Source organism: Amblyomma mixtum, chromosome 2, assembly GCF_055824585.1.
Source record: "Amblyomma mixtum isolate Tamu chromosome 2, ASM5582458v1, whole genome shotgun sequence".
Lineage (NCBI taxonomy): Eukaryota > Metazoa > Arthropoda > Arachnida > Ixodida > Ixodidae > Amblyomma > Amblyomma mixtum.
Window position 1 is genome coordinate 282,798,071 of NC_143013.1, and position 21,131 is coordinate 282,819,201.

Below are 21,131 nucleotides of genomic sequence, written 5' to 3' on the forward strand. Positions count from 1 at the left end.
CTCAACACCTCGTCAGTGTTTCCCATTGCTCCGAGAGACGTGATTGGTTGTCTGCGTGATTCACCAATACTGCGTTTCGCTTTTATCGCGCTGGTGACGACCGAAACTGTCCCCGGAGCCTGAACGGCTGACAGATGGCATTAGAAGGGTCTGTGCGTGCGGAAATAGCGACCGCCGTCACGCGCAACGCGGTGCGAACCTTGTGACGTCATTCCAACCTGACCACCGGATTATGAGCAAACTGCCCACCGTGGCAAGATGCAGCTAAATTCGTGATTGGCCGCGAGAGGCTGCTCGGGAAGAGCAACCTGGGTCGCACAAGCCCGATCTGTAGCTGCAATCGAAACACCCGCCTGGAGGCATTGGTGCATCGCTTAACCGCTGCACCACTGCGCCAGGAGTGCTATGAGTGCACCCCGCGATCTATGAAATGAAATGCAGGATAGCGTGCGATTTCAGTTACAGCGTCTGAGTAGTGCTGGTTTTCCTCGAGAGATGGTCACCTCGGTGATAGAAGCCCTGGCCAAGGAAGCTCGTTGTCCACCGAAGCACAGCCCAAGTGAAGAACCGCAACGACGGAGAGCCGTGGCAATGCCACACTTCCACCAGATCTCCCATCGCCTCAAAAAAAGTGGCCACGAATAGTGATGTCCCGGTGGTGTTCACGGCGCCCAAAAAGCTTTCGGGCATGTGCAATATGGTGCAGGGAACTGGCAAAACATTGTCGCCATTGTAGTAACTGCACGCCCAGGCTCCGCGACACAATTGTGTTGAAAAAAATTGACGACCCAGCTTAGCAGGGAAATTTTCGAAGCCTATACTACATAAAAAAAAAGAAAATGACCGTTGCATCAGCTCCACTTCAGTACCTATCCAAGAAAGAATTTAACTATCTAGATGCTAACTTGTGCCACGCGCGCCCACGTGCCTGTGTTATTTGATGGTGTCGGCTGTTTGTCAGGTGTGATTACGATTCCTGTATAAATGTGGTTTTCCTGTAGTAAACCTTAGTTGAAGTTCCGCGTCTTGTCCTGTGCTTTCCTCACTTCCTCCTGCGTCGTTTTGCGCGGTTGCATTATGCACTCCATTGAGTTATGACTGTAGGGTAGATAATGACCAATTCCGATAACGACCAATATAATGACCAATAATGACCAATATATGGGCATTAACGCATTAACGCTATCACATCATACCCATAACGCGGAGCTACAACAGAATCGCCAGCAACGAAAATTGTTAACGCATTAAAACGATCCACCCGGAATCGAATAAGAGTTTTTGAAGACTACGGAAAAAGAATGTATATTGACAACAATCCTTGAACGAAGCATACCGCCGCAGCGTATGAAGCCTTCATTCGGTTCTCCCTGTACACCCTAAGTCTAAGTTAATTACGTTTATCACTTCTCCACCAGCGCTATACCTTTGCGTTGACTCAACCACACTGTTTTTCCATTCTTGTTTATTATGGTGCAGCTGGAGTTAGCCAATTCGTCTAGATTCGTTCCGCTAGCTGCTCCAACCGGCGTCTATACGATAACGCTTGGCTCAGAGCACGTAGAGCGCTGGATATCTATATTTTTTTTCTCTGCTTGAAACCTTGGCTAATAAATCAACAGAGGTACTCTCTTTAATACGGTCTCTCTTATCTTTCTTTTCATTTTGCAAGAACGAGAGAAATGCATGACTGCGATATTATCCTTAACGTTATTGCTAGCATAACGCGGCGCAGAGGCCTCACGAGACGCCACGGTGAAGAATACCTGAGACAATCCCTGAGATAATGAGCTCGTGTGGACAGACGGCGGCATTACTTATAGAAGTGAGGGCATTTTTATAGAAACGAGAGGCAGTGCAGAACCGAAGAACTTGGGGGACACTTAAGTTCACCTTAAGAGAATAACGCGACAGCTTAAATGGGTACCTACGGTAGCTTAGGGTCTCCTGCGAACCCTTTCGCAGTCATCGACGCGTTTGTTGCCATCACGTACTGCTTTATTACACATCATCGTCCATATTAATCGTTGACGGCAATCAGTGACTCTAACTAAGTGTTCTTATAATGCACTTCGCCTACTGTGTGGTGCGAGGTGTTCATACGAGGCCTTCATTTATCCCACTCAAAGAATGTTTTCCCGGCCTCAAACCAAAAGGACAGCCGTTCGAATCTGCTTGATCACACTTTTATCTTTTTTTTTTTTTTTACGCTACTGCCTTCTTTACCAATCAGGTCTTTCCAGTCATGCCGACGCCGGGTTTTCCGCTGAACGGGACAGAGCAATGTAAATGGAGAGCTGGCCTTGTTCAACGATACAGTGACGTTTTAAGTAACTTTGAAGCCGGAGAATCTAAGCAAACGACATGTGTTGTACTGCTTGGTAAGCAGCTATACGAAAAGAAGAAAAAAACAAACAAACTGGCGCCTTAATTGCTTTGTTCACCAAAAATCGGGGCCGCTCTCCCCTTCACTTCTTCAATACATACGGGCTATGGTATGTCAGAATCACCTTCGTCGTCATCATCATCATCAGCATAACTACGGACAAATACCTCTCCAACTACCACCTATGCTGCGCCTGCTTAAACCCATCCGCCCACCTAACTTCCTTTCGCAACCTGCTATGTTCGCCTCGCTTTAAAGTTTTTCTCTCTCTCTCTCTCTCGCTTTGGAATCGTATGAGAGAAATACGGCCAAAACTAATAACCCGCACTGTGACGGTCCCGATGCCTCGCAAGGAAGGGGTGACAAAACCGGCGAGCGTTTTGCAAACACTGTTAACTCCTACGCGCTGCTACAGTTTAGCCTAAAGTACAGCGAACATCCCGTGCCGTTCAAAGGCGGGTTTAGCAAGCGCCGTGTCGTCGTCAAACTTTGCCAGCGAACAAACTGACGCAATGCCTCCCTATACGCCGCGAATGTCATTAGCTTCCCCGTGACGCTAGGATTAGTCTCCTCGCTGCAACACTGCAGCTCCTTCTCCCAAATGACCTAAGCGAAGAAGACAGCTTCCAGAGCGAGACGAAGACATGCCAGCGACAGTTGCGTCACGGGGAGGATGGTGCCTTTCCGGCGAGCAGGGACACAACTCGCATTCTCACTCAGAGAGCGCATACCCTGCAAACGTGCGCGACAGCATCTTCGCGTTGGACTGCTCACACGGAGGGAAGAAAGGCCTCTCCAGCTGTACGTGACCGTTGCTCCCCACGTGTAATAAACGGCCTTGCCTTGCCCGGTCGCGCAAAGAGGCACAAGTAAAACGGGCCTGTCGGCACGCTGGATGAGGTTCGTTAGGCTGTTGCGTCACTGACCCGCCACCGACAGAGGGGGCACACGGGTGCAAAAAGCAGCCGACGACTCTGGCCTAATCTCGTTGGAAGCCCAGGATTAAGCAAGTGCCCCGACTTGTTCACCCCCCCCCCCCCCTCCCCCAAACCATTATATTACTTTTTTCCGCTCCTAGAGTAAATAACTAACTTTGCAGTAGAGTACACATTTCAATTATTTCAAAGAACAATCCTAAACGCGTGAGTCAAGAAAAAGTAGACAAACGCTGGTCAAAGGCCTCGGCTTGTAAACGGCGCCCGTGTGCTGTGCGATGTAAGTACAAGTTGAAGATCCTCAGGTGGTCTCAAGTATTTCGCAGCTACAAGTCTTTCTTTGTATTTTGTTACAAGGCCCCGGAGGGCCAGCCAAAAATTGCCTCGGCCGACGGTGTTTCACGTCGTCCAGGCGGGGCATTGGGAAAAGTTTTCAACTAGCAATAGTCGCTCCTCAGTCGAGACTTCATGGGATGCGACACTGCCTCTGCGCAAAGCTGACCTTGCACAGCTGCAGTGCCGAGACGTCCTTTTCGCCACGCCTCTAACATGCATGGGTTAAACATAAGACGTCAGTACTCGAAGCAGTCACACTGATTAAACTTCAAAAACGAGGGGCCCGGTAAATGGTATGTGGATTACTAAGCACCCGGCGTTTATTTGGATACTGCAAGAGGTGGAAATTTCAGGCGTTTTATGATCGAATATGTTCCTTGCGTATGTCCTAAATCGCGCGTTTGCCATCGGAACTTTTTCCTTCACCGCGCGACCGTGCTTGAAAGCGCGAGGAGTGAGAATATGGATGATGACCATGTTCTCTGGGGATGCGAGGGAATCTGGTTTGGTTTATGGTTTGTTTATTTATTTTTATTTATTGTAATACCCACAGCGCCACAAAGGGCATTACAGTGAGTGGGGGGGGGGGGGAGGTAATAACACATCATGCGAACGAAAAAAGGTAACAAATTGCTACACGTACAATGCAACCACGAAACGTAGCATCATTACGGCCCAACAACAGCCTTCACACAGATGAAGAGAATGCACCATATGATGTAATTAACACTACCTCTTCAGAGAGCCTATTCCAATCTCTTATAGAACTTGCGAAAAAAGTATACTTGTACATTTCTGATTTACAGTGAATTTCCTTAACTTTTAATGGATGGTCACGGCGTAGCGAAACATAGATTGGTGCATGGATATACAGTTCACGGTTTATGCCAGTTTTAAAATAGTAAATACTATGAAAAAGCGGTGGTTTAACGTCCTGAAGTGACTCGGGCTATGAGGGACGCCGTAGTGAACGGCTCCGGAATAATTTCGACCACCTAGAGAACTTTTAGCGTGCACTGACATCGCACAGCACACGGGAGCCTTGTGTGTATTTTGGCGCGATGTAGCCAAAATTTGTTGAGTTACAGCGACGAGGGTAAACGCGTTTTCGAAACTCTAAAAACTAATATGGAGATTACTTGCCGTGCGCTACACGCCTGTCAATCATTTAGAAGCCTGACAGTAATAGTTAAAAAGTTAAATATCAAATACTAGTTAACTAGCCTGCTAGTTAACATGCCTTAGCTGTATTCGATTGCACTATACCGCTGACAATGCCATGCCGAAAAAAGCGCTCATCTAACTCAAAAAGTCTACTTTAAAAAATTCTGTAGTGTCAGGTGAAACACCCTTTATATTACAGAAGCCAACAGCCACAGAAACCAAGGAGCACAGGGGATTTTTTTTTTTAATTAATTTATGTTTTGTGGTGTTGATCAATTTAGAATATTACTGAATATGTTATCGCTTAAAGCTAATTGATTAGAAAAGCAGAAGAAAAAACAACCACATGCCGCCGGTGGGATCCGAACCCACGACCTCCGAATTACGCGTCCGGTGCTCTACCTCTGAGCTACGGCTGTCAAATCTTCTGTTTTCGGGGGTATTTATGTTTACAAGTAACCTAACCTTGAGAGTGTTCACCAGCGCCACCCACGTTCATAAGCGGCGGACGTAGAACGTCCTGAGTTAGGTATGTATAAGGCGGAGGCCTGGGCAAGTTGGTACATCATATGTAAGTAAAACAGCGCTAGACGCGGGACAAAGGGAGAACAAGCGCCATGTGCTGTGTTGTTCTCCCTTTGTCCCGTGTCCAGCGCTGTTTTACTAACATAGGTATGTATAGTCAGATGCAACTCAAGAAAGCAGCGGCTTTTCCCCGTCAACACTCTGGCGCAGACTACAGACACACACACTCCCTTCACCCCTTACCCTAGCCCATTATCATCCCTCCTTCCCCACTCCGGCATGCAATCTATGCCCAGAACCCTTCGCCTCTTCCCTCCACATCCTTTCCCTCTGCCCGGCGGACCCTCCCCCGCGGGACCTAGAGAACCTCAAGACCTGGGAGGACTGGGAGACCCTGCTGCGCTCGGAGGACCCGGCCGTGCAGACCATCGCCACCGGCCGTGCTGCCAGTGTTATGGACCTTCGGAACATAAACACTTGAGTGCAGTGGGGTCGTGCGGGGACCCTGGGGCGTGCCCCGAATTCCTCTGTAAATAAAGTTTTCTCTCTCTCTCTCCCCGTCAAGGGTCCCCCTTCCAGCCAATGGCGTCTGGTGATTCCTGCTAGACAAAACAAGGAGTGGTAGATATATTAAGCGGGCGAATCCCTTCAGGCTACTTTGTGGCGCCGCTCCCTGCATTGTTACATGATGCCACAAGAGATAAGCGAACGCCCAAACCCACAATGTCTAGGTCGCTTTATAGGTAGCGAGTCTTATGCAAAACCTTAAGCTACAAGTCTTCCTTTGTATTTGGTTACGGGGCCCCGGAGGGCCAGCCAAAAATTGCCTCGGCCGACGGTATTTCACGTCGTCCAGGCGGGGCATTGGGAAAAGTTTTCAACTAGCAATAGTCGCTCCTCAGTCGAGGCTTCATGGGATGCGACACTGCCTCTGCGCAAAGCTGACCTTGCACAGCTGCAGTGCCGAGACGTCCTTCTCGCCATGCCTCTAAGGTGGGCGGGTTAGACATAACACGTCAGTACTCGAAACAGTCACACTGATTAAACTTCAAAAATGAAAGGGCTCAGGAAATGGCTTTTGGATTACTTAGCACAGGGCGTTTATTTGGATACCGCAAGAGGTGCAAATTACAGGTGGTTTACGATCGAATATGTTCCTTGACGTATGTCCTAAACCGTGCGGTTGCCATCGGAACTTTTCCTTTCGCCGCGCGGCCGTACCCGAAGCGCGAGGAGTGAGTCATCAACGTGCTACACTCACTTCTTCCTTTCCACAGGCGGAAGGGGTTTGGGGATGATTGTAAATTCCTGGCGCCCTATAGTTGTCGCGTGATCTTCATCTGTTTGCGGGTTAGTGTTGTTCTGCCCTGTTCTTTGGGACTTTAGTTCGTCTATCAGATCGTTTAGTTTCTGCCTCAGCTCGGCGTTTTCTGCCCTGAGCGTCTGAATTATTTGTCTTAGCTCTTGAACTTCCGCGTTAACTTCCCCATTAGCGTTGTTGCCTATCACTGTTTTACCATACAAGAAGTCAGACCAGCCATACCATACAGACCAGTCAGCCTTACCATACAAGTAGTCAGACACGCTGTGATGTCCGCCACAAAGAACACAACACCAGGGAGGGATGGCATCACTAATGCCATGATAAGAAATTTGGATGACAATTCAATCAAAAGATTCACAGAATTCGTCAATAAACACTGGGAACAGGGGACCCTCCCGGACGACTGGCGACATGCGGAAATAGTAATGATTCCGAAGTCCGGAAAGACTCCAAACCTGGAAAATCTTAGACCAATTTCCTTAACATCATGCTTGGGAAAAGTGTACGAGAGAGTTGTGCATCACAGGTTGCAGACCCACCTTGAGGACAACGAACTCATGCCGCACACTATGTTTGGATTTCGAAAATACCTATCGACACAAGACGTTCTCCTGCAGATCAAGGAGGAGGTGCTTACTACCGTTCCAAAATATGGAGAAAACATCTTGCTCGCTCTCGATCTTAAAGCGGCCTTCGACAACGTCAGTCATAGGGCTGTGCTGGAGGGGCTTAGCAAACTGGGTTGTGGGCAGAGAATATTCAACTATGTGAAAGCCTTTCTGACTAACCGAACCGCTACCATTGGAATAGGAGGCATCAGGACTGACACCTTCAACACCCCCGAAAAAGGAACACCGCAAGGCTCTGTGTTATCACCTATGCTTTTTAATATTGCAATGATTGGTTTAGCAAGGGCGCTTGAAGAAATTGAAGGAATCAGGCATGCAATCTACGCAGATGATGTCACAATCTGGGTGACAAGGGGATCCTTAGGAGAAAAACAAGAGCTTCTTCAGCGAGCAGCAGACACGGTCAACGCATACGCCCGACACTGTGGACTCGCATGCTCCCCTGAAAAATCCGAGGTGCTCAGAGTCTACAGACAAGGGTATGATCTGCAAAACTCCATAGATATCTACATAGGGGAAACGAAGGTTCCGGAAGTATCGAAAGTTAAGATCCTCGGCATGTGGATCCAAAGCAACCGTCGTATTGATCACACGGTCAGACAGCTAGCAAATACCACAGCACAGATCACCAGGATGATTGCAAGAATTTCCAACAGAAGAAGAGGTATGAAGGAGGAAGACACACGTAGGCTAGTACAGGCCCTCGTGGTCAGTAGGATCTTATACGGCGTCCCCTACCAAACACCGCTCGAGCAAGAAAAGGAGCAGTTAGAGGCAATTCTTAGAAAAGCATACAAATGCGCTCTCGGACTGCCGGTCAACACTTCGACGGAGAAATTCCTTAAACTGGGCATAAACAACACAGTACAAGAACATATCGAGGCCCACCTTCTCGCGCAGAAAACAAGACTGGTACTGTCCGCAACAGGCCGAAACACGCTGCGGTTGCTCGGCATGAGGGACGCTTTGAAAGAAATCAATAGCACAGAGAGCGTTCCAAATGAAATCAGGAGGATCATTGAGGTCAGCCCGATTCCTAAAAACATGCATCCCGATATACATAAGGCGAGAAGAAAGGCAAGATCTGATTTCCACGAAAGAAGCTTCGCCGGGGCAAAAGACGTATTATACGTTGACGCAACAACATACAAACACCGATACGGCTCGGTAGCCAGCGTGGTGGATCACCAGCTCAGGGAAATCAACTGCGCTTCGATAAAAACCAACAACATCCTCGAGGCTGAGGAAGCAGCAATTGCACTCGCCATCACCCAGCAGAGTGACGAGCCCCATGCACACATCATTACAGACTCGCAAGAGGCGTGCAGAAGATACAGCAGTGGACGCATATCCACTGCAGCCATTCACATACTCAAGGCGAGGACGATCACTTTTACGAGTTGCTTCATCACGTGGACACCAGGCCATGAGGCTGTCAAAGGGAACCAATGTGCGGACGCCAACGCCCGAGCATACGCCAACCGGGAGGCGCGCACAGAAGGGGAACTGGACGCAGTCACTAGACGGTATGGAGCCATCTTAGAACACCAACGAGCCCTCCGGAGGACCTACCCTCCTCCCCACAAAGACCTTAGTAGAGAGCAGTCGGTCGCCTGGAGACAACTGCAGACTAATACATACCCCAATCTCAGTTTACTCAGCAAAATCTATCCTACCACATATGCCAACAAATGCCCGCTATGCGGTGAACACCCAACGCTTTACCACGTTACATGGGCCTGTCAGAAAATGCAGGCAGTGCCGATAAACAACACACCAACACCGGAGCAGTGGGAGGCTGCGCTGTCCAGCTCGAAGCCTGAAGAGCAGCTCAAGCTGATCGACAGGGCTTGCAAGACTGCAAAGGCCGCTGGGGCCCTGGACTGAGGGCTCCACCTACTCTTCGATAAAGAACACTTGTTGTACAATAAAGTTTTTCATTCATTCATTCATTGGGGATGATCTCATTTGTACCTGCGATTCCACGGGAATCTAATCTCCTCCCCTTTTCACCTGTCTTTTTTTTTATCTGCATGCATTAGTCATAAAAGCGTACACGCCAATCCACAGGCCCTTGCCCCTTGATAGTTGACAAGCCTTTGATCCTTGCTCACGCAGCCGCCGTCGTCGCTTCGGCGGAAACGGTCGCTGCCATGCGCATCCCTCTGCTCCCTCCTTCATGTACGCGACTGTGGCAGTGGCCCCACCGGGAAAAGGGGGGGGGGGGGGGGTTCGATGGTGGTGGTGGTGAAAAACATTTATGGGCAATTAAATTTTTACAGAAAGGTGATTCGGTAGTACCCTATTGGCCCTTTCCCTTAGAATACTAGGTGGAGCCCCTATTCCGGTGCCCCATTGGCAAGCAACGCCGCCCGCGTCCGTTGAACCAAGGCCTTTTGGCTCTTTAGGTCTTGACAGCCGAGCAGGGCCGCCTCCCAGTCGTCTCTGGTGGGATTGGTGTTGGGGGGAACAGATGGGTTTGATTGACACGCCCAAACCATGTGGAAGGTGTCAGCCACCTCCCCACAGAACTGGCACGCGCCAACAAAGGATGTATTGAAATATTTAAGCACCGCCGGGCACAGTACGAGGCGAAACGCAAAAGACTCCCCTGTGATGTGAAAAATATCAGTGCATATATCCGCAGGTGGTAGAAATTATTCCAGCCGCCGCGGTGGCTCAACGGTTAGGGCGCTCGGATGCTTAGCCGGAGTACCCGGGTGCGAACCCGACCGCGGCGGCCGCGTTTCGATGGAGGCGGAATGCAAAAAGCGTGTCCACCGAGATTTGTGAGACAACTACTGCGTCATTTCCTTTCCTGAAGACCAATTTTCAATTTTTCGTGTGCTGTGCATGTCAGTGCTGTGCATGTCAGTGAACGTTAACCAAGTGGTCGAAATTATTCCGGAGCCGTCCACTACGGCACCTAGTCCTTTCTTTCTTCTCTCTTTTATCCCTTCCTTACGGCGCGGGTCAGATGTCCAGCGAGATAAATGAGACAGTTAATTCCTTCCTCAAAAAACCAATTTTTAAATTCAAATTATCCTCTACTACGGCCCTCCCTCATCTCTTTCTTCTTTTTACACCCACCTTCCTCACTTCCCTCACGGTGCGGTTGAGGTATCCACCGAGAAGTGGGACATTCATTGCCTTTCCTCAAAAACAATTTTCAGATTCAAATGACGATATTGGCTGAGAAACATCTCTAAATCTGAACTATAAAAAAAGGTAACTCCCACCGATGGTAAATTATTTGCGTGCTGTTAACTGAAGAATGGACAAGAAAAAATAAACAGCAAAGTTATGCGAGCCGTTTGCTATTTTAAACGTTCGAAAACGCAGCACGAATCTAATGCGCCAAAGACTCGATGGAAACGAACGTACAGCTCTTCCCTGTTCGCATAAAATTTCTATTTTCTGCTAGGTGGCATTGCTTAATCGGAAGCACAACTGCAATGGGAGACAAAGCAAAACATAACTAACTTAAGCATGGTGGCTCTCGCAGCCACACCAATACCAAGGGGATGCGTATATATCCACCTGCCCATCCTTAATCGACCGCCAAAGTCTTGGAGTACTTGTACAGTAAAAACGTGGACACGCGGAGGATAAACAGGACTAGACGGCTTACGACGGAGTACACATGTCAACCATATGAAAAGGAAGTTACCACGACCATAAAAAAAAAGTCCGCGAATCCGAGACTGGAGACAAGAAATGGAAACGAAACAACCAATGTGACAATACCGATTTGGAAAGAGCGATATCATCATCATCATCATTATCCCTTAAAGGCCCCTAAGTGGGGTATTACATAGGGGGGGGGGGGGGGGGGGGGGAGTGATCTATAACATAGGTATCTATGGTCAGTAATAGAAAAACGAGAACAGGCAGGCACTACAATACAGTAATGCAATAACAATAAAAGGATACCATAAATTGTAACAAAGCAAAATTCAAAAACTCCCAAAATCGACTATAAACAGTAAGAGTGCGATATTATAAAAAAACGCAACATGGGCCACAATCACATAAACTCGAAACAATAAAAATTACGCAAAATGGAAACCATTGCAGTTATTTGTTCAGATGGGCTCCAAGTTTAGTCCTAAATTTAAGTGCGTCGTGCTCGGAGGCCACTGATGCGGGTAATTCATTCCATGCTGCAATTGTGCTGGGAAAAAAGACTTGCTGAAAGCATCAGCGCGACCATGCAGACGCTGAACACTCATTGAATTAAAATGGCGGCGGTGGAAATGGCGGAATTAAAATGGGAATTACAATCAAGAAATAAAGGCCGCATGACAATTAAAAAGGCAGTGCCCTTCTTTTTTAGAATAGACCAGCTTACTTTAGAACGAGGCAAGATGAAGTAAGTATGAGAAGGGAGACGATATTTGTGTAACCTGCTGGAGTCGTTCAGAAAACATTAAACATGTTGTGATGGACTGCAGAGCTATACATTCAGACGTTAAGAACGTCGTGGTCAGCCTTCCTGAAGCTCTCAATTTCATGTATAGTGAAAGCTAATTTAACATATTAGCGGGAGAGACCAGCAAGGGAAGACTATTGGCATACAGGGGGCATACAAACAGAATGGAAAAATAGCAGGAACCGTTACAGAGATGAGAATAATATAGCTTGGAAAAAAAGGGGAACGAATAGCTTACAAGCGCAAAGAACTAGAATAGGACTGAAAGTTTTCGAATATACGCACTATAATTAAACAGCCATATTATGTCACTAGGCAAGGTGGAGCTCACTACTGCCTTGATTTAAAGTGGACGTCCGCAAAAAACATTCATCCTGTGGGACTGTGCCTTTGAGAGAATGAAATCATATAGAAACATAAATGTGACCGAAATAGCAGTAGGACACTATATTAGACACTCTACTGTGGGAGCCGTACCTATGGGTTGATTAAAACCCACTGTCCAGCACAAGATAGAGGATGAGAAGCTAGACAGGATAAAGCGAAGAATATGAAGCGTTGACACGCGATGCATCAGCGTTTGGGGACGAGCTAGTTTTCATTCTTGGAAACTGTGCGAGTGGCAAATTTAGGGAACGAAGAAGACAGGACATGGCTCTGTCCTGTATATCACGGTACACGGCCTGCTTTTCGCCCTGTTTACAAGATAGTTGGTTATGGGGAAACTCAGGAAAGGAGAGGCGCGGTAACTGTCTCACTAGACACCTTTAGCGTACCATGTTACCGTTACCGGAGTACTGGGAGCCACTGAACACTGGGAGCCACACCGCCACTGAACATGCGCTGATTGGTCCCGATGTGGCAGGCGCATGAGCGCAGCCGCCAGGTACCTGGCGCCACCTGGCAGGCGAACTGCGCATGCGCACTGACGGCACGTGCGCTCCCGTTCTCCGGTAATGGCAACACGGTAAACAGTAGGTGTCTACTAGTCGGTGGACACCTGAGCCGCGCCGTTAGGGAAGGAAGGAAGGACTGAAAGAAAGAAGACAGAAAAAGGTGCCGTATAGTGGAGCAGTCCGAATTAATTTCGAATTGAAAACTTGTTTCTGAGGAAAGGAAATGGTGCAGTATCTGTCTCACATCTCGATGGACACCTGAACCGCGCCGTAAGGAAAGCGATAAAGGAGGAAGTGAGAGAAGAAAGGGAGAAATAGGTGCGGTAGTGGAGGGCTCCGGAATAATTTCGATCACCTGGGGATCTTGCGTACTTTTTGTGGAGTGAGGCTTGAGCTTCCCGCAGTCTGGAACCAACGTGTGACTTGGGACCTAAAAAGAACTATAGGCTTTCGCGCCCTGTCGAAGACTGACGTATGCTTCTGAGCAGACAGAAAGGGAAAGAGGGAAATGTTCTACGCACCTTTCCAAGGAAGTGCTTGCGGTAGGTGGTGGCGATCTCCTGGCTGTTGATCTTGGCCGGCGTGAAGTGTCCCGGCACGAAGACACTGTCGAAGACGTCCGAGGGTGAGGCGCAGTCTACGCCGTCCACCCAGTAGCCGCCGGCCACGGGAAGCACCACCATCGGGTAGTTGCCCTGCTTGCGGAGAATCTGGGAGAGAGAGAATTAACAGCGAGTGAGAAACCAAAAGCCCCGCGTGAACACTTCCCGTGGGTAAAAACCTACTGAAGTAATTCAAGTCTTTGTAAACACGGGCCAATCTTCTGACCCGACGCGAAGGAGGCTTTTTTTTTTTTTTTTTGAGGAAAAGGCCTGAAGAGGCCTAGGCCTGACGAAGTGAGGGTTTCTAAAAAAGGCTGGCCTTCTCAAGGGGTAGGGGTCACCTTTCATAGAGAGATTTGTATGGGAACAACTTTATGCACAAGAAAGCGCTGCAGATATGCGGACACAAGAACAATAGCTTGAAAATATCTTATATTACCGTCCCGTCAATTCCACTACATTTTCCTCCGTCAGCATCCACGTAACAAGGAAGTGTTAACGAGTGTCCATATAATCGACGACAGTATGCCTATAGGTGCCGCATTCATCGACTAGAATGAAAGGTGAGCACGACTGACTTACTGAAACGCACTAACAGTACATTTCAAAACCCTCCAGGCATCTGAGAGAGTTCGAAAAGTGTTCCTCTCCCTTCCCTCCCAAACGATAATGAGAACTTTTTGTTAACGCCGTACTGGATCTCCATATGCAAAAACTTTACCCGCCGCGCAGTATACGCACCTTATTTGCCAAAAGTAACCAAGCAGCAGGTTTTTGCTTCTCAGCCGTATGATGGAGCCTTTACGACACCCCTGAAGACCGAAGGGTGTCAGAACGTGAGGGTAAGGGCTCACCTTACTTTACATTGATTCAGAGCTTAAGGGCTGACATAAGTGGTTCAGTACGCTGCTTAGAAACAAACCAACTGTGCCAGTTTACGTTTGGCAAAGACGGATACGCATGCAGGTGAGACTCATAAGTAAACGCGATCTGGTTTGCGCGTTTTTACAGCAGCTATGCCATCCCTTCTCGCCTCATACGCGGGTCACGTCTATAACGTCCGTCTCCCTCCATCACGACGCTGTCATTTTAAGACTGTGAACACCTCGTTATATAAACATATGCTCCAACCTTGTCGTATATATTTTATGCTCTTAGAATAATATTTCTCCGAATACCGACACCTATCTTCTACCGGCGGTGAAAATTTTTGTCTACATTTTTTTTGCAGCTTTTTGTTTGTTTGGTGGTTGGTTCCGTTCAACTCACGCGTCCCGAGGACACCAGACACAGAGTTATGCGTTGTGGGCGACTGCATCATAGCCCCGAGTTTATAAGCGCCCGCATACAAGTCATCGAGCGCTTCTGGAGGCGCTGGCATAGCTTAACCGAAGCGGCACCAAAAAATACGAGGCACGAAGAAAACAGCACTTTGCAGAGTGTCTTCCTTGCTCTCGCGTCCGGCGAGTTGTACTGACACAAAGACAGGACCATCTGTATGTGGCCAGTAAGCCCATAGATACAACAGTCAAGAAAATGGCGCTTACCTCCTCTAACTTTTCCTGGTCTTGAGTCTGCCTCTGGAAAAAAAGAATAAAGGGAAACAAAAAATGAGGAATGAAAAATAGTAACTACAAAGACTGCGGCAAGACGACCGTACATACAATCGCAGCCGTTTCGACACAAAGGCGTCCGGTTTAACACGAGGCTCACGTTGTAGTGGTGACGAAAGAAGCACAAACTTACTGGTAATTTAACCACGTCTTGCGCGGCGTTGCGTTTTCGACTCAGCGCTGAAAATTACATTTCCGAGAAGACGTTCACTACGAGGCTTCGCTAACGCGACTGCAACACCGCTTCAGTCCAAAGAGGGAGTGAAATTGAAAAGAAATGAACATCTGGGAAAGCAGCCTTTCTGTACTTGTAGCCGCTCGCTCCCCTGTACTGCTGAACTGTTTTTGATGATAGCTATAAGCTTTCGACCACAATAGGAGGATATCATTATATTACAAAATTCCCTTTCACCTAACGTCTGCTGAAGTTTCGACTCTAATTTGGACACCCACGCAAGGAAACTTTTTTTTTTTTTTGAGGGCGGGGTTTCGAATGACTTATTTTGGCACAAACTATTTTCCTGGACACTGAAATGACGACTGCAGCCGAATGGAAGTGGCGGTTTTGATCAGACGTCAGCGGACGCGAAACCGACTCATGTTCTACGTTGAAACAGACAGGGCGAAATTTGTCCTGCCATCGAAAATTCTTGTTGCAGAGAAAATCTCTGGTTACGACAGAAGGTATGACTTGATTAACTATGTTCCATTCTCTAGTTGTGCTTTCAATCCCCGCATCTGGCGAAGCCTGCTTAGAATAAAATGAAGCTTCCTGTATGAAGAAGGTTCTAACGAAATTATGACCTCATCAAGCAGTTAAGGCTGGTAAGCGTTGCGTAATAAAAGAAGCTCCACAGGTACTACATCTAAGCCATCATGTGTTGACAATGCAATAGCAGTAGCAGCTGTTGATGCCTTCACCAGAAGTGACGTCACCTCCGGTCTGGTGACGTCACATCCCCCCCCCCCCCTCCCAGATAATAGGAATGCTCCCGTCTGGAGACGCGCACTTCTCTCCAGATAATAGGAAAATTTTATGACTCCGACGAATATTGGCCATGGGGCTTCAATGCTATCTGATTAATAGCTTTTTTTTTTCTGCAGTGCGGCATGGTCACTCTCTTCTCGTGACAGAACAGCCTATGACTAGCCAACAACGTTTCCATAATCACGGCACATCCATTTTTGGCATAATCACAGCAACCGAGCAGTATTTCAAGGAATATAAAGACGTTTCTACGAAAATGCTCTGTCGCTTGAACAAATACGAAGTTTTATCGTATTTCTCAACGCATTCTGTAGTAATATTTAAATGTGCGCACGGCAACAGGTCTCAAAGCAACGCTGAAGACAAGCTGACCTGTGTTCCTGTCGCACTTGATTTACAGTCGGCGTGTGTAGGGAACAACCACCGCAGTGAATAAGCACAAGATGTATCTGATCTAGAAAAAAGTTTTACGTGCTATATGTAGCCAGAGTTTCTTCGCCCATACAGCTGAACTTTCTGATCAGCATAGCATCGTTAAAATCTCTGACCTTTGCCACTTAACGTAAACAGAATTGAAATTGCTAAAAATGCCAACCACCTGCTCCACTAAGCAGGCCTTCATACTAACTCATAAATTTCACAGCACGCGCTCTGAACACTTGCATTTGGAAACATTTCGTGCTACATATTGTCCACAAAGTATTAGAAACAAACTGCCATGTGTTTTGAACCCACTGAATGCAGATATGTGAAGACTGCTGAAACTTCACGCAGATCACTTTTGGAAATGATTGCACAGCTGTAACTGCATTGAAACTCCTTCTTCAACGATATATTTTCTTTGTGCGTGTGTATTTACTCCACCGTTTGCTGCCCCTCACTGCAGCCGCTAAGAGACTTGTCATACCTTGCGTCTTTTTTTATGTTTGCTGTGTTTCGCACATCTATTGTAGTGTTTTATTTTCCCTGCATTGCCGTCTGCCGCGCCGCACTTGTACGGGGTCGATGGACTAGCCGAGCTGCTCTCGGAGCTTTTTATCCTCGGCCCTCCCTCGAAGTGAAAGCAAGAAATAAACTCAATTTAAATTCAATTTAAATTTAAAATACAACACACACCGCCATTGAGCTGAAAACGGTGGGAACCCGTCCTTATCGTTATGGACGTCAGAAGTTTGATTCGACTGGCGGGGAGATTTTCAAATCCAATTTCCCAGGTGATAAACGCGTCTCTTGTTGCTGGACAAGCGTCAACGAGGCCACAAAGCGGCAGAGAATAAATTTTTACTGACAACAATAATTGATGGAATTGCCTTCAGCGGCCCTTTAAGCATCCATATATACCTTCGCACACCCTAGCTAAAACCACGCTGAAAAAAAAAATGAGAAAAAAAAAAAACAAAATGAAAAATTGTCTGGGCAGATGCACAAGGACGAAGACGCTGCTCTTGATAGCCAAGTACGCAGCCATGTGCGGGTATTTAAGACTCTGCGACGAGTCCTGTACCTTTTTCAATTGATGTTTAATCTCTTTTTTATCCATATATCCTTTTCCTTTCACTTACTTTCCGATATCGAGCAGCCATCCAGATAATGTTCTCGATAATCACCGCGCCTGCCACGTTATCTTATTCTGATAGCGCCCTGCTTAATTTCTGAAACGGCGGCGCTTCTTTTATGTTCCGTAAAATATGGCAAGGGAAAGCTCGCGTTGTAGTCCTTTAATGTGCTGTCTTCGTCTGGAATGCCACAGAATATGAAGTTCAGCTCAAGGAAGTAGCACCAGTGAAATCAATCGATTTAGCCATAACTAATTACGTTAGGGTAATTACAGATGTATACTTGGAATAATAACTATGCAGTATAAAAACTCGAACAGCATTGCTCATGGCAGTTTTGAACTTTGTTCACTGCTGATACGAAGCCAGCCCTGCAATGATATTTGAGTTCCCCAACCAACAGTACCGTTACCGATGAGTACGGAACAAAGACTGATTCCGCAGTGTACCATCAGCACTAGATTAATAGGAGTCGCCAGCAGCGGAATGCAGCAGAGCAAGATGCACGCGACGTGAGCAAAGCCCCGCCCTTTCCGATTACGCTGAGCACGCTCCATTTTCCCCATTCATGCAAGAAACACTATGGGAACCTCTGCCTATATGCACGTTAATGACCCGCGTACGCCCATTCATAGCACGGTCATCAGGAAACAAAAAAAAAACAGCAGAAGGAAGACGGCCCAACACGCAAGCATCACGACAGAAAAACGCAACGGCCTGGCCTCTATCTGTGATCGAGTAGGCGATATCCCGGCGCAAGCATTTAGCGTAAGTCCCCAGAAAGCCGGCGTACAAGAAAAGGCCGCCTTTTGCCTCTCTTATCAAAGCCTCGTCTCTTTATGTTTACCTTTCCTGCAAAGAGCAGTTGAGGTGGGCTTCGCTCGAGCGCACACACGAAACGCACACAGCCCAGAAATAGCGGAAACTGCACTACGCGTGAAATGGACCGTACGAAAGTAGCGTGACGATAATATCGGCACGCCGCTGCGAAAAAAGGGAGGGGGGGGGGGGGGGGGGGAATTAGGCTCTACGGGGAAACGGACCGCTACGATGAAAGCAGGAGCCTGCAGGATGTAATGCGTAGTACGCGTACACAGATAGGCAGCGCTGAGAATGTAAATGAACCCTCGGCGCGCCCATCGGAGTAGGTGGGCTACTCTTATAGCCAAAACCAACTTCCGCGAGCAGCGATATCAACGTGCATGAGCTGCGAGGAGCGTTTCGATGCATTGGCCGTACTGCAAAGCGCGTGCGCACAGATACTAGTGCACTCACGGGTGCAATATGCGTGCCAGGACTATAGCAGGCGGTGTTGATGGGAAAGAGCCTCACAAAGGGACTCCCCGCCCGTTTGCTTTATATTCCTCCCGAGGTTCGCGGATTTGCAAGTGGGATACACTTTAAAGCTTGCTACGGTCCGTGACTTCTTATCTCCGCTCTGTCGCTACGAAAGTACGGCACGCAACGGAATATAGGCGGTAGGAGGAATAAGTTTTCCATTACGCCTTGTTATCCACGGCATGTTTCGGCGCCGTCGGACGTCGGAATAACGAATAGCAAGAAAGGATTGCGCACGCCACGTGGATTTAATCCACGGCCCCACCGCGCTGCGAAATCTTTTTGCCGACCTAGTGATTTACACTTCCGGTCGTAAAGTTCGCACCGCGGTTTACAAATTACCCCTTTTCCAATTGCTCGCCAGCGAGGATACTATAGAACTGAATATGCGATGAGCACGCTCCTGCAATGTTTCTTTTTCTATTCCTTAGCATGCTTGTACGCGTTCCTCCGTAACCTTTATTCTGGTCTCGGAAACTGATGCTGCTACAGTCTACGAATATGATGTATCGTATCGAACGCCCTTGTGCACTTTATGTCGACATGAGCTTTCTCAAGAAAAGACGTATCCAACATAACCGCCTCATAATATCGTCTGTTGTGCTGTCGCAGCTTCATAGCATTAAAGAACCATTGTTCGCAGCAACACCGAATATTGCTGAGAGATTACAATTACAGCGCGAACAAAATGAGATTACGGGGCACTTACGTGCATTCATCACCAGCAGCAGTAGCCTAAATATAAGTCCGCGCAGTACAAAGGCACCTCCCGTACCTCTCGAATTAGCCTTGTCCTGAGCCAGCTGAGGCCACCGGTGGTTGCGTAACACACGTAACGCATTACGTATCGCGTATGAAAGCAGAATGTAGGTTATTAAATGATAGAGCGAACACAAAAAAAGGCCAGGGGGGAGTCAAGTTAACGCTATGTCCTTCAAAGCCAAATATACAATGCTCTATCGCCGATAGCCTAACGATATTTGCCGAACTTACATGAATTATAAGTATTCCACCTGAATTAAAGACTCAAAAAAGATGCGTACATGCGAAATTAATTCACGCTGCCTGTTCAGTCAATGCAATCAATGCTTTTCATTCGCTTGAGTACGTGTGCCGTGATGCAAGTAAACTAAAAACGGCTTAGAAGTCAAAATCCGTTGACGCGCGAACCTGTTAAATCTGGGAGACGTTTTGAAAGCGGGTGTCAGTGCCATCTAACGTTCTAGAGGTTGTTGTCACTTGAGCTTGCGGTTCTTAATAGGCACTCCAGACGGTGTGCAGCCAGTCCATCAGCTCAATAAAAACGTCAGTCTACCGACGCCAGTTTCATCGGACGCCTCACAATCGCGGGCGAGACCCGCGGTAGCACCGCCAACAGCTCTCGCTAAATAAGCGTAATCAATAAGCCTACACTTAGGGTAGAGTGACAGTATTTGAAGCCCGAGCATCCAGTTACGCTAAGACGCGATCAAGTGCGGGAAAGAACACACTGCGCATGCGCGCCAGCAGACTCCGAGGCCTCTACGCAGTACGGCTCGTACCGGTGAAGTACATATTTCCGGCGTTCATAGCTCTCTATGCTCATGGCAGAAATAGGACTACCAAAGGACACGTACAAAGAGAAACATGGGCCACCTTACGGTCGGGCGCTGGCGCAGGACTCGTTGCTTGCTTGTGCACGGACGGTCACAACGCGCATTGCTTCTCTATTAAACTGATCTGCCGCTATGTGGCTCGAATACACGGCGTGCGTATTGCATAAAGAATAGGGATCTTCTTTACGGGGCGTGTTGGCACGTAGGGCTAGGGAAATATAACGGCAGCGACAAAAGAAAGCAGGCGCGAGAGAATTTGACAGGACAACGATGCATTGTTCATGCGCGGCGCAGAAGCCGAGTCTTCCACCACCTCCGCTTGTTTGCTGCCGCTGCCGCTAACGTATGTGTTCGCGCAGTGTCTGTCTCGCCGCAGCGTTCGGCAAATTAATGCGGAGACTCACAAGTGTCGGACACCGAGGGAGAAATCACTGGCGAGCACATGCAAAACATCGGCGCTCTTGGTAAGAAAACAAAAAAAAAAATACGGAGGTCATTTAAGACTGCTTACGTGCTTTGAACGTGAAAGCATTGTCTCACCGTTAGCTCTGTTGCGAGGTTCATTAAAGATTCCGTCCTTTCTAATAAATATATAAAATAATTACACAATTGCTCATTAGCGTACAGTCGTAAGGAAACGCATACACTAGGTTTACCTTTATTCGCCAAGTAATGCGGTTTTGTAGCCTATGGGTTGCATTTCCCAGCTTCTTTAGAATAAATTTTAAAATTATTTTTTCTTTGCTGTACACGTCACTATTTTATGGCCTACTGATGACGTCATGCGAGAGTATGGTGACGTCACTGAGGAA

At 47.7% G+C, this 21,131-nt stretch overlaps 1 protein-coding gene and 2 non-coding genes across 8 annotated transcripts in view; all 3 read right to left on the bottom strand.

Annotated features, from left to right (window-relative positions):
• RapGAP1 (Rap GTPase activating protein 1) overlaps nucleotides 1-21,131 on the bottom strand; it is a 209,558-nt gene that overhangs the window by 29,034 nt on the left and 159,393 nt on the right. For 3 of the 6 annotated variants that reach the window (XM_089574188.1, XM_089574190.1, XM_089574189.1), the window contains exons 5-6: nucleotides 14,777-14,809; nucleotides 13,149-13,337 (exon numbers count right to left, since the gene is read on the bottom strand). In XM_089574188.1, the coding sequence (XP_089430314.1) occupies nucleotides 13,149-13,337; nucleotides 14,777-14,809 (222 nt within the window). Of the gene's footprint in view, nucleotides 1-13,148; nucleotides 13,338-14,776; nucleotides 14,810-20,340; nucleotides 20,884-21,131 lie in introns of those variants that run through there. The other 3 variants (XM_089574192.1, XM_089574193.1, XM_089574191.1) reach the window with 3 other exon arrangements.
• Nucleotides 3,679-3,820, bottom strand: LOC149364245 (U4 spliceosomal RNA). The gene has a single exon (XR_016289306.1). It is a non-coding gene; the product is annotated as a U4 spliceosomal RNA (small nuclear RNA).
• Nucleotides 6,148-6,289, bottom strand: LOC149364246 (U4 spliceosomal RNA). Its single transcript, XR_016289307.1, has one exon. It is a non-coding gene; the product is annotated as a U4 spliceosomal RNA (small nuclear RNA).